This window comes from Peromyscus californicus, unplaced genomic scaffold (assembly GCF_007827085.1).
Source record: "Peromyscus californicus insignis strain IS unplaced genomic scaffold, ASM782708v3 Scaffold_4__1_contigs__length_199733344, whole genome shotgun sequence".
In the NCBI taxonomy this organism is placed as follows: domain Eukaryota; kingdom Metazoa; phylum Chordata; class Mammalia; order Rodentia; family Cricetidae; genus Peromyscus; species Peromyscus californicus.
In genome coordinates, this window is record NW_026294562.1 from 20,235,240 (window position 1) to 20,248,549 (window position 13,310).

Here is a 13,310-nt window from a genome sequence, read left to right on the forward strand (position 1 = left end):
ACTGTGTACTAAATCTTGATCCAAAAGTCTTTGTGAATGAGCAGTTTATAACCACTTGTGACTGCCTGGGAAACAAAAACCAAGGAAGCACATAAAGCACCTGTGAGATTCGTAAGATTGTATATAAAATGTTATGTGTCCTTCTGAGAATATCTTTTATCAGATGATCAAACTGTAAGCCTATTCCTACCACCTACCCCCAAAAGGCTGCTGACTATCTCAGATTTAAACAAGACCTCCCTGGACCCTCTGTTCCACTAATAGAGGTCAGGGCCCAGCAAACCTTTAGCAAAGCACTAAAGCTCCCAGAAATGGGTCACTGACCTTTGTACGGGGAACAATGTTGAGTTCCAGTTTTTGGTCCACCAAGCTAGCCCCTGCCTCTGAGAGATAGCCCTGGTTGAGGACAAGGCAGTCACGGCCAAAGCAGCATGGACAGCACAACTTCTGTAGCCACTTGGTCCATTTAGGATTAAGGTGCCCGTATGGCTCTTCATTCTTGGGTTTGAAGACAGCAACAATCTTCTACATGGACAAAAGAAAAAGAGGACAGGGAAGGTGATTTGGAAGTCTGGGAGAAGCTGAATAGCAGATCACACACTTAGCATTATGAGGCCTTTGATCAGCGGAGACAGGCTCCTAGAAAGAGCTATGGCCAAAGACAACAAGACTCCTCATTCTTCTTATCTCACTCCCGTGTTTCCATCACTCTCCTCTGCTGTAACTCTGCTTCAACGTAAATGTCTTTGTATGCTTCTAGGAGCAAAACCCAGAAGCCAGCTTGGTAATACATCTTTTGTTTTGTTTTTGGAGACAAGAGTTTCTCTGTGTTAACAGTCCTGGCTGTCCTGGAACTTGCTTTGTAGACCAAGCTGGCCTCAAACTCAGAGATCCACCTGCCTCTGTCTCCCAAGTGCTGGGATTACAGGCACACACCACCACCACCTAGCTTGCTAACACATCTTGATGAGCAACAATTCCATACTAAAACAGCATTGCTCTGTCCTCTCTAAAAGGATATAACCCACTATATATCAATAGCCTAAAATTAATCCTTTTCTCAAAAATGAAATATTACTTTATAATGGATTATACTTTATTGTAAGGATCCCTGTTCCATTTATCCCATTAATACTTTATTATAGTATGCCAGAAACTTAGTACCATCAAACTCCAACCTCCAGGGTGTGTGTGTATGTGTAAATATTGTCATTTCTATCAATTACATAAAGATTAAGGGCTGGAGAGATGGCTCAGCAGTTAAGAGCGCTTGCTTTGTAACTGTAAGTATCAGAACTTAGGTCCTGGAACCCAAGTAGCAAGCTGTGCATCCCTACAAATGCCTGTAACCTCAGCTCCAAAATAGGTGAAGACAGGAGGATTGCTGGGCTGGCTGGCTTTCAGTCTTGCAGAGAAAACAAAGAACATGAAGTATTATGGAATGAAGTTAAGAAAATTGTTATCAGTGACCCATTCCTCTATTAGATTTATTATCCCATCTCCTGGATGTTAACAAAACTTTGAAAAAAAAGTTTAAGAAACACAATCTAATAACAAAGCAACCAAAGAGGAAACAAAAATCATAGCAGGAAAAAGAATGTGGTAAGAATTGGGGTTCTGCCGGGTGGTGGTGGCGCACGCCTTTAATCCCAGCACTTGGGAGGCAGAGCCAGGCGGATCACTGTGAGTTCGAGGTCAGCCTGGGCTACCAAGTGAGTTCCAGGAAAGGCACAAAGCTACACAGAGAAACCCTGTCTCGAAAAACCAAAAAAAAAAAAAAAAAAGAATTGGGGTTCTCTTAATTCTGATAGGCAAAGGCTTAAAGAGAAGAGAGTCCACAATTCATTTTCTCTAGCCTACAGTAATTAATCTGTTTTCCTGGTTTTGTTTTTGTGGAGATAGGGTCTTACTGCGTATCCCTGGCTGGTGTGGAACACAGCTGTATAGACCCTCTGACCTCAAACTCAAGAGATCCACCTCCTCTACCTCTCGAGTGCTGGGGTTAAAGGTGTGTTGCACCAAGCCTAGACTCTGAATGGTTTCTTTCACAGAATCTTAGGCCCTCTGGATTTACTTATCTCATTCCATCCAGAAACCAAACTGGTAATTCAAAGTAAGAAAAGCAGATACGCTAACCAAGTAATTCATCTTATGACTCTTCTTCTTCTTCTTCTTCCCTTAATTCACAGTCAACCCAGAGTTGTTTGAGTCATGAGGCATAACTCAGGGCATAACTTCCTGAATTAGGGTAGGTCACAGCAGACAACACGTACCCATCTGCCTCCATTAATTGAGTACCAGTGAACTTACTCATCCCATCTCAATCAAGAATCAGTTAAATCTTGAAGCCAGATCCTTCAAAAACTGCTTGCAAGGATTTGAAAAAGCAAGAAAACTCTTTTTCCTTCCAAAAAGAATCAATTTATTCTTAGGTCAAACTCATTTACTGGCAAAAGGAAAATATAAACCATATTATAAGAGTTTTTGTAGTTACTTTTATTTAAAGACACTAGCTGGCCCGTAACTTGTTATATAGACCAGACTAGTTGAACTCACAGAAATCTGCCTGTCTCTGCCTCCACAGTGCTGGGATTAAAGGTGTGTGCTGCCACAGAATTACTTTCTTATCCAAAGTGGCTAGTAAGAAACCGAGGCATGCCAGCCTCTGTGCTCATCTGGAATCCAGTCTCTGAAACCAGAGAAGCAGCCCCAGGCTCTCAGCTGAAATCAGGGCTGATGAGACTGCTGAAACACTCCTCAACAGTGCAGCTTGCAGCATGCAGCCTCCAGTGGGAAGGAGATGAAGATATTCCAGACACCAGTGAGGGCTGAGAAGCACCGGGAATAAATTAAATTCTTCCACTTAAAGAAAGCAGAACTTGAAGGCCAAATTACAGACAAGTGTCATTTATGTACTGACCGGTCAGGCTCCTCAATTTCCTCCTACTATGAGGCAGGCATTAGTTGGCTCTTCAAAGGAATTAAAAATTATGGTTATCTCAGTCACACAGGAGCTTCATTGGAGAATACTGTCTGCATGAAATAACTGAGGGAATGAAAGGGGTGGGAGAATGGAGAGCCAGAAGGACATTCAGAGAGAGGGAGACTAGGACTAACAACAGACCTCAGTGTAATTTAGTTCTGCGAAAATTTGATCAGGACCTAGTTTGTGTAAGCATGTGGTAGTTTTCCTCAACAGACACAAAAAGTCTCTGTCCTAATTTCCAAAGCCATGTTGACTGCTATAGTGAACTATGCTACTGACAAATCAAGAATATTCTCCTCTTCCATGGAGGACAAACTCTAAAACCACTCAAATTTAAATACCAGTATTCCCTAAGAACATGACTGATTTTCCTCACCATTCTCTCTCCCTAGATAGTCAATTCATCTGCTACACCCAGAACATATCAGATTCGTGCTGATTTTAAAAGCATCTTTCCTAAACAGCCACTTACTAATTTCCCTGTTTAATGAAGAATAATGTACAGATACCTTAAGTAGTAGTCTGTGAATAAAAACACAACCATACCAAGAACCAAGAGACTTCTTACTAGCTGGTGTCAGAACCTACAACCAATTACTGGAACCTAAGTTTCAGATAGCTAACCAGCAGTGGCTAGCATAAGGGTATGATAAAGAGACCCCTGAAAAGACAAAAATGTCACATATCTGCAGCCCCAGCTACCCATCAGAAAGACTGAAGATCACTGGAGTCCAGGGGTACAAGGCTAGCCTGGGAAACAATGCTGAGACTCCCTCTCAATAAACAAAACCATCCAGGTGTGGTGGTGCATGCCTGTAATCCAGCAGGAAGACCATAAACAAGGCCAGCCTGGGCTATATAGTTAAGACTCTGCCTCAAAAAAAAAAAAAAAGAAAGAAAGAAAAAGCCGGACGGTGGTGGCATATGCCTTTTATCCCAGCACTTGGGAGGCAGAGGCATGCAGATCTCTATGAGTTTGAGGCCAGCCTGGTCTACAGAGGGAGTTCCAGGACAGGCTCCAAAAAAAGAAAAAAAAGAAAAAAAAAAAAAGAGAAAGAAAGAAAAATTAAAAGGAAGTTCTTTTTCCCAAGAACTTAAAACTTTAGTTCAAATAAATCATTCATGCACAGTAATATACATAGAAGTGACCTTTAGTTAAAAGTTTTGTTGTTTTTTTTTCTTTTAAATTCAGGGGCTAGCCAAAATGCTCAACAAGTTAAAAAGTACTTGCCATCAAGTCTGGCTGACCTGAATTCAATCACCAGAATATACGTGGTTGAAGGAGAGAGCTGGCTTCACACGTTTTCTTCTGACCTCTAATTGCATTGTGTACCTATGTGTGTAAACCTTCAAAATAAGTACGATGTAAAAAAAATACAGTTGGGTGGTGGTGACACTCACCTTTGATCCCAGCACTTTGGAGGGAGAGGCAGGCAGATTTCTGTGAATTCAAGGCCAGCCTGGTCTACAGAGTGAGATCCAGGACAGGCACCAAAACTACACAGAGAAACCCTGTCTCAAAAAACAACTCCCCCACCCCAACCCCCGCCGCCGCCACCAAAAAAAAAAAAGAAAAGAAAAGAAAGAAAGAAAAAAGATGTTAAAAAGTGTTATGTTTGTTACACACAACATGGGAGGTTCTCAAACTTTTTCCTCTCAAGAGTTCCTTTGAGATAGGCATGGTAGTACAGTACTAGTATTCCCTTAAATTGTTAAAAATTGTTAAGACCCCCACCCCAAAGAGAGGGGGAGGCAGTCTTCTTAACAGTATGATCCATGGTAGGTCAACCATACTCCAGAGCAGGCCCCACTACCAAGAGTAGCAGGCAACACAGACTAGATTAAAATAATAATTTTATTTTAATAAAAGAACTCCAAGGGAGGTCAGGTGAGGATGGACCTAGGAGGAATGGAGGTGTGTGAATATGATCAAAATACACTATATGGAATTATCAAAGAATTAATTAAAACATTGTTTTTTAAAAGATTCTGGGGCTGGAGAGATGGCTCGGTGGTAAAGAACCCTTGCTGCTCTTGCAGAAGACCCAGGTTAATTTTCTAGCACCCAGAGAGTGGTTCACAATCACCTGTAACTCTACTTCCAGAGCACCTAGGTTGTCTTCTGTCCACTGCAAACAGCAGACACACATGTGGCGCACATACACACATGCAGGCAAAGCACTCATACACATAAAATAAAATCAATCAAAAAATAAATAAGATTACCCCAAAAGCTTTCATTTTTGTGGGTAAAAGCTATACTTCCTATATTTGAAACTAAAGCTGAAATGTTAAAACTATTAATTTAATAAAAAATAAACACTATATATTAACATAACCAAAATTTTATGAAAATAACCACTTTTAAAACAGTTTTGCCAAACTATGTAATATCTGAGCTAATGGAAGCCCACTGCCTTCTCATACCTTCCTTGGTGTTCAAGGTTTCAGTATCTCACATCATGTGATCTCTTCACATCTTCGCTCTCCACACAAAGGGAAATGAGAGTAAGGGCAGACAAATAAAGCCTTGCAACCATTATGAGAATATTCATCCCTGAGCCCTCAAAAGACATTTTTAGTGATCCCTAGGCCACACTACTGTGCACTGTGAACTATTGTACTCGTAACTTCGACGTGAGATAGTTCCCTGTACCAGATGGCAGATAAAGCTTCAAATCTCATGACCTACATCCATATAGGGTATAGAGCAGTCATTATATCGTTCAAGTGTTTTGCTCCTTAAGATCTGGTGATGGCTATCAATCTGGTTCTTAACCAAGTAGAAGGATGTAAGAATTCTTCTGGACCGGTGTCAGAAGAGCACTTGAGGAAGTCAGTTCTATCCTACCACACCTGGTTCTGGGGAATTGAACTCGGCCATCAGGCTTGGTTTTGAGCACCTTCCACTGAGTCATCTGACTGGTCCCAATTTCACATACATCAACATTTTCTCACGAAAATGACATCTTTTGCTGTTTTTCAAATATTCACATATTGAATGCTCTTCTTCTGTACATACAAATAAGAAAACCTTTTCATCTCAGCACTCAGGAGGCAGAGGTGGGCAGTCACTATGAGTTCCAGGCCAGTCAGGTCTACACAGTAGGCCCCTGCCTTAAAAAAATAAAATAGGGCTGGAGAGATGGCTCAGAGGTTAAGAGCACTGACTGCTCTTCCAGAGGTCCTGAGTTCAATTCCCAGCAACCACATGGTGGCTCGCAACCATCTGTAATGAGATCCAGTGCCTTCTTCTGGCCTGCAGTCATACATGCTGTATACATAATAAATAAATAAATCTTAAAAAAATAAAATAAAATAAAAACAAGCTGTAGTAGTAGTGAAGACCTTTAATCCCAGCACTCACAAGGCAGAGGCAGACGGATCTCTGAGTTAAAGGCCAGTCTGGGTCCACAAAATTTCAGGTCTGGTAAGGCTACACAGTGAGAACCTGTCTCAAAAAAAAAAAATCAAATAAATACATAAAATGGTTTTATGTGTGTGTGTGTGTGTGTGTGTGTGTGTGTGTGTGTGTGTGTGTGTAATTTTAAGGTTGAAATCACTGATAGGATATAAAGTTTCTAGAATATGTGGATGGATATCCCTGCAGACACTGCAATTGGTAATTTCATGCAAAGACTAAAGAGCTAAGTTAATGAATTGCTATTCTCAGTGGTTATGAGAGTGTCCTCTCAAAATCATACTACTTCTGCCTTACACAACACCATGTATCCAAGAAAGCCTAATACAGAGGTCAATAGGTATATAACTGTAAAAGAGGGCAAAATGAAGCCAGTCATGATGGAACATGCCTGTAATCCCAGGAATTCAGGAGGTACAGGCAGGAGAATCAAGAGTACCAAAGTTATTCTTGGCTAAATAGCTAGACTGAGGTCAGCCTGGGCTACCCCAGACCCTGTTTTAAAAGAGAAACCAAAAACAAAAGGGCAAAATGGAAAAAACTCTTGACTATGTACCTGCTAAGGGGCTTTCATGTGTGACATCTCACTTAATTCCTCTCCCTCGCCCCTCCCCCCCCTCTCTCTCTGGTGACAGGGTCTGGCTGGCCTGGAAGGCACTATGTAAATCAGGCTGACCTCAAATTTGCAGAGCTCCACTTGCCTCTGCCTCCTGAGGGCTGGCTGGGGTTATAAGCCTGCACCACCATGCCTGGCTCATTAATTGTCTTAAACTAGTTAGATCACATGTTCTGCAATTCCTGGGAATATGAAGACCATAAAAGAGTAAATTCTAAGGAAATACATCTGTAGTTGAATGAACATGAGATCCAAAGCACCAACAATGTAAGTGAGGAGGGGTAATGTGAGCACACATCACCATGACAACTTCTAATCTAGCATTTTCCATTTTACTGTTCCAGGTCCTTACTTAATTATCGTGTGGCAGAAACTACCACAAACTGGGAAGTGGAATTAAGGCTGTCATAGTCAAGCATCTTTCAGAATGAGATGGAATACTTGCTGCTCTTCTAGAGTGCCTGAGAACAATTTGCATCACCTACATCAGATGGCTCCCAACTGCCTGCAGCCCTAGTGCCAAGGGATCCAACACTCACTTCTGACCTCCTCGGGCACCCACATACAAGTGGCATACAAACCTGCAGACACACTCATAATTAAATAAATAAAGGTTAAAACAGACTGGGCATGGTGTTGTACACCTTTAATTCTAGCCATAACAAGGCCGGGTCAACATGGTGAGCTTCAAGCCAGCCAGGGCTACATAGTGAAATCCTGTCTCAAAAATAAACAACAAAAAATTAACTTTAAAATATTAAAAAAGAATATTTCTGACTGTTCCCAAAATAGTTATCACACACACTACTGGTTCCTCCTGTTTCCCCCTTCTGCCTGACATAAGACATCTAATCTATCGTGTAGGCAAGATAAAAACTACAATTCCCAGACACTAAGTACTACAACTATGTTCTGGACAATAGGATGTAGGCAGAAAAATCTGGTGCAACCTCTAGGACGGGTCCAAGAGGGTGGAGACACATTCTTCTCTCTCTTCTTCCAAAGGCTAACAAGCAAGTAAGCCTGAATAGCCATCTTAGAAGATGCGGTGTAGGCCACATGCTAAGGACAGCTAAATCTGGACTTGAAGTGAGAGTCATGCTGCTTCTAAGAAGTCTATAGACTTCCTTTATATTTGAGACTAATAAACCTTTTTTTGTCATTATTATTTTAAAATCTCCATCACACACAGGCAAGTGCAATACTAACCAACACCAGAGCTAAAAAGAGAAACTATGAATTCAGATGCCTGACTTCCAGGAGCAGGACCTCAGGAGCCAAGATGCCTGCCTTACTAGGGGAGGGACTTTGTGCAAATCATTTACACCACACCTCAGTGTTACCTGTGAAGATAAAACAGTACCAACTTCTAAGATGGTTATGGGGAATAAGTGTTAGTATTCATAAAGCACTTAAATATAGTACTGGCATAAGGTAAGTACTACCTAAGCATTAATTAAATAAAATAAATACATTTGGTGCAGATTCTAAGGTGACAATACCAACTACTGTGTGTCTGTGGCCAGTCTAACTCTCCAACAAGCATTTAGGAAGTGCTCCTCTGTCTTCAACCACATTTTCAGTGGGAGCAAGGCAATCATATTAATAATTTTGGGGGACATCTGTGTGTAGATTTTACCACTAACAGAGAGCAATGGCCAGAAAATTAGAGACTGGGATCCTGAACATCACCAAAAACAAAACAACAGAAACAAAACCCATTGATCTATAATTTGTCCTCTGTATGTACTGAGGTGACACAGCCCACCTATCAGAGCACCAATTCCCCAGCTGATATGACATACTTCAGGGTTGTTTTTTTTTAAGGTTTTTGAGACACGGTTTCTCTGTGTAGCTCTGGTTGTCCTGGAACTCTAAAGACCAGAGATCTGCCTGCTTCTGCCTCCCAAATGCTGGGATTAAAGGGGAGTGCCGCCATCACCACCTGGCCCTGATATACTTCTAAATGAGAAAAAAACAAAACTCTTCCTATAGCTATCGAAAGATCCAGACAACATACTATTACTCACTGCCCCCCACAAAACACAACTACTACCTTAAATCTCATTCTGCCTCTCCCCCCCACCACCACACACACACACACACACACACACACACACACACACAAAAGTTTTGTTTTTTTGTTGTTGTTTTTTCGAGACAGGATTTCTCTGTGTAGCTTTGCGCCTTTCCTGGAACTCGCTTTGGAGACCAGGCTGGCCTTGAACTCACAGAGATCCGCCTGGCTCTGCCTCCCGAGTGCTGGGATTAAAGGCGTGCGCCACCACCGCCCAGCCAAAAGATAAAATCTTGATGACTTGTTTTGTTGTGCTGAGAGCTGAATCAGGGACCTGCAATTTCTCAAAGCTTCCTCCAATCCAGTTTACACAAAGTTGACAGAACTGCTCTCTGGTTTTGGTAATCTCAGGGACAACTCTGGGTGAATGGATTATTCAATGAACTCTATCAAGAGCTACAAGTCACAGCCCACCCTGGCAACTTAGACACACAACAGCATGCTACCTACCCATCTAAAGAGCCCACATGGGGGCTGGAGAGATGGCTCAGAAGCTAAGAGCACTGACTGCTCTTCTAGAGGACCCAGGGTTCAATTCTCAGCACCCACATGACAGCTCACAACCATCTGCAACTCCAGGTCTACAGAACCCGACACCCCCTTCTGGCCTATCCCAGCATCAGGCATGCACATGGTTCACAGACACATAAATGCAGGCAAAGTATCAATACACATAAATAACGTTCTAAAAATTAAAGGAAATTTTTTAAGTTCATTCAAAAAAAAAAATACAAGGGACTAGCTTCACAGTGGTGACACGTGCTTTTAATCCCAGCACCTGGGAGATAGAAGCAGGAGGAAATCTGAGCTCAAGGCCAGCCTGTTCTACAGAGTGAGTTCCAGGGCAGTCAGGGCTACACAGAGAAACCCTATCTTAGGGGTGGGGAGGAGAGAATGCAAGGGGATTTTGAGGCAATTTTAACACCCATTATTTTAATACATATAACAGTACATTTTAAAAATGAACTATTTTGGCACATCTGAAAACATCAACAGGAAAGATCTCACATATCTTGACCTACTATCCCTCTAAAAACTCTGGTCTGATCTGTGTCCAAAGTTTTAAATTCTTATGAAGTTCTCAAAAGGATAAAGATAATTTCTCAGCTGCCTGGTCACCTCATGCCCCATGTTATCCTATTTCCATACCCCCAGTACAGAATCAGGGGACAAAATTAAGGTCAGCAAAACTCTGCCTTAGCTAAGCAAACTGCTGATAGGCTTGAGGGAGAAATTAGAGGGCAGGAGACAGCCTCTTGTGTTTAAAGCTCCACGTTCTAAACCGAGGAACCATAAGCAACGATGTGAACCTTTTCCCAGAAGTGAGCAACACCCAGGACAGACGGCACTGATGAGTCTACCCACGCTGTCACCAATGACTGTTAATAAAAAACCCGGGATCCCGGTACAGACAACCGCCCCAACAGAGAGGCTGGAATTAAATCCTCGGAGCCCGTGATGGGCCAACCGACCCACAGAACAGGGGCGCACTGCTTTGGGCCAAAATTAGATAAATAAATAAATAAAATGTTAAAGAGAAGAGGCCTAAAGTCCCGAATCTGGAGGCAATGACCAGATACTTGTCCCAGTAGTTTGAATCCAAGGGACCGACTGAAAAGCAGCATCGGTCACCACTTCTCTGCCCAGTATCTGGTCAATTTCCTCTTTTCACTTTCCGCTCACGCTTCCCTCATCAGAAAGGTTCTGATTGATTTCTTCATCCTTGCGAGGCTTCCCCATCTCTAGTCCCCAGAAGCATTCCCAATACCGCCGGGGGCTGGGGGGCTGGGGGGGGGGAGCTGGCGCCGAAGTTTCTCTTCTGCACCCTTTCGATTCCCCTTCTCCCACGGTCCCGGGGCGCACTCCCCGCTACGCCCGCGCCCCCCGCGCTCACCCCCTGAGAGTCCTTGACGAAGTAGCTGCCGCTGGAGCCCTGGTAGATACGCTCGGGATAGATGCAGCACTCGATGGCCACCTCGGCCTGCCGTACCACCACCTCGAACTCGGGGTCCTCCGGGAAGTCGTTCCGCTCGCGGTGGGTCTGAACAGCGTGCGCCGCCGCGGCCGCCTGAGCGGCCAGGGCCTGGGCCTGCGCCGCCACCGTGTGGTTCTGGCCCTGCGCCGCCGCGCCCCGGGCCCGGTCCAGCAGAGGCTGCCGCTCCCGGTCGTGGCCGGGCGAGCTCGGCGGAGACGGGATAAGGCCGGCCGCCACCACGCGGACCGCGCCCCCCGGTACCTGCGGAAAGTGAGCTCCCGAGCCCGACGGGAAAGTGTACTCTGGGGGTTGGGCCCGCTCGGGGGACACTAGCGGGCTCGTCTCGTCCATCCCTCAGGCCGCCGGCTCGGGGACCCGGCTCGCTCCACACCAGCGAGCTCGCAACCGCGACCAATCCGCGGCACTCCCCACCTCCCGCCTGGCCAACCAGGGCGCGGCGCCTCCGTAGCTCCGCCCCTAGCCTGCCCTGTTTACTTGGCGACGCGTAGGCACGGCCCCTCGCGCTGGAGCAGTGGCCAATCAGAGCCTGCGTCTACGTAATCGCGGCCTCCACAGCTTTCGCGTCACCTTCTGTGAAGAGTGCGCATGTTTCCGGTAGACAAACCCGGGTCAGGCACGCCCTCTGCCCTTGGCCCCGCCCCAGCTTCCAATTGACAGACAGACGCTTTCCTAATAGCAGCTTTCTTAGTCACTTGTTCATTGAGTGCCCACCATGAACTGTCTGTGAAACGGCAAAATGTCTTTTTTTGTGTCACTAAGCACCTGCTATGTTCAAAGAATTGAGAAGACAACAGTGAAGTAAAGATGCCCCGCTCACCCCATGCTATCTCAATAACTTTTAAAAATGCCAGTCCTCTTGCAATTTGCATAGTGTCTGAGCCGATGATTCAATGCTTTATCTGGTCATTGAGGAAAGCTTGGTCCCTTGAGAATAAAAAGCTCATGACTTTATTCACATCCATGTCTAGACACAATTGGTGCTCGATTTCATTAGTAAAAAGAAGAAAAAGTGTGCCTCTATCCTCACTCTGGATAAACAACGTCCGGAGACAGCCACTAGTTCACAGACTTGAGAATAGGCTGGAGAGTGAGCAAAAACTGTATACAGAGCCTGTACTAACAGCCAGCTCCTAAAGGAAGTAACTGAATCACTGACGGGAGAAGAAGGAAAAGGCACACCATGCACATAAGGCATTGCCAAAGAGAAAGTGGAAGAAGGCTAGAGCTTATTTAGGACAGTCTGCTTGGCTGGGGGGAAGCAGCAGAGGGCATATGAGGGTACCAGGAGCCTTGGAGGAAAGAGTTTGGTAGGAGGGCAGGGGAGTGATGTGGAGCACATCCACTCCAAACCCAGACATTGAGTTGAGAAGGTGCTGCCGGGATGGACCAACAGTTAAGAGCTCTTGCTGCTCTTGAAGAGGAATGGAATTCTGTTCCCAGCACTCACATCAGGTGGCTCACAACCACCTATAACTCCAGCTCCAGGGGATCTGACACCCTCTTCAAGTACCTTCACACACACACACACACACACACACACACACACACACTTGTGCATGCTAATAATAGTAACAATTTAATAAAGTTAAAGTGTAGAATGTAATGCATAGAAACATGGGCTTGAAGATCAGAGATATTTGAGGTTAAACTCTGTTCTATAAACGAGTAGCAATTTTTAAGAAGGCAATTTCTAAAATTCCTCATCTATAAAATGGGAATAATCACCCTTATCTTACTTGATTTTAAAAAAGACTCTATAAGCAGTGCATTTAGCATTGCACTCAGGACATACCCTTATCTCACTTGATTTTAAAAAAGACTCTATAAGCAGTGCATTTAGCATTGCACTCAGGACATAAAAAGCCCTCCACAGATGTTCCCCTTTCATTGCTGCTGAGATTATTGTTAACATTATCTTTGTTTTCTCCTCAGAGCCACCAGCAGGTAGAACAAACAGTTTTCACAGAAGATGACCAACCACATAATCACCAATATTTTATAATCATGCCTTAATATTTTATATTTAATTTTGTGTGTGTGTGTCACATGCATGTGCATGTGTGGAGGTAGCTGGTTCTCACCTTCTATTATGTGAGTTCCAAAGATCAAACTCAGATTGTCAGGCTTGGTGGCAATTGTCTACCTGCTGAGCTATATCACCTTGCACCCATAATCCTACTTTCTTGCGTCAAGTTATTGCTCCAACTCACTAGA

At 44.0% G+C, this 13,310-nt stretch overlaps 1 protein-coding gene across 1 annotated transcript in view; it reads right to left on the reverse strand.

The window, feature by feature from the left end:
- The window catches only part of Pi4k2a (phosphatidylinositol 4-kinase type 2 alpha), a 31,199-nt gene extending 19,701 nt beyond the window's left edge, over window positions 1-11,498 (reverse strand). Inside the window, exons 1-2 of the mRNA XM_052761681.1 lie at window positions 10,995-11,498; window positions 325-525 (exon numbers count right to left, since the gene is read on the reverse strand). Of these exons, the coding sequence (XP_052617641.1) occupies window positions 325-525; window positions 10,995-11,426 (633 nt within the window). The 5' untranslated portion in view covers window positions 11,427-11,498. The remainder of the gene's footprint in view (window positions 1-324; window positions 526-10,994) is intronic.
- Between the last annotated feature and the right edge of the window lie 1,812 nt (window positions 11,499-13,310).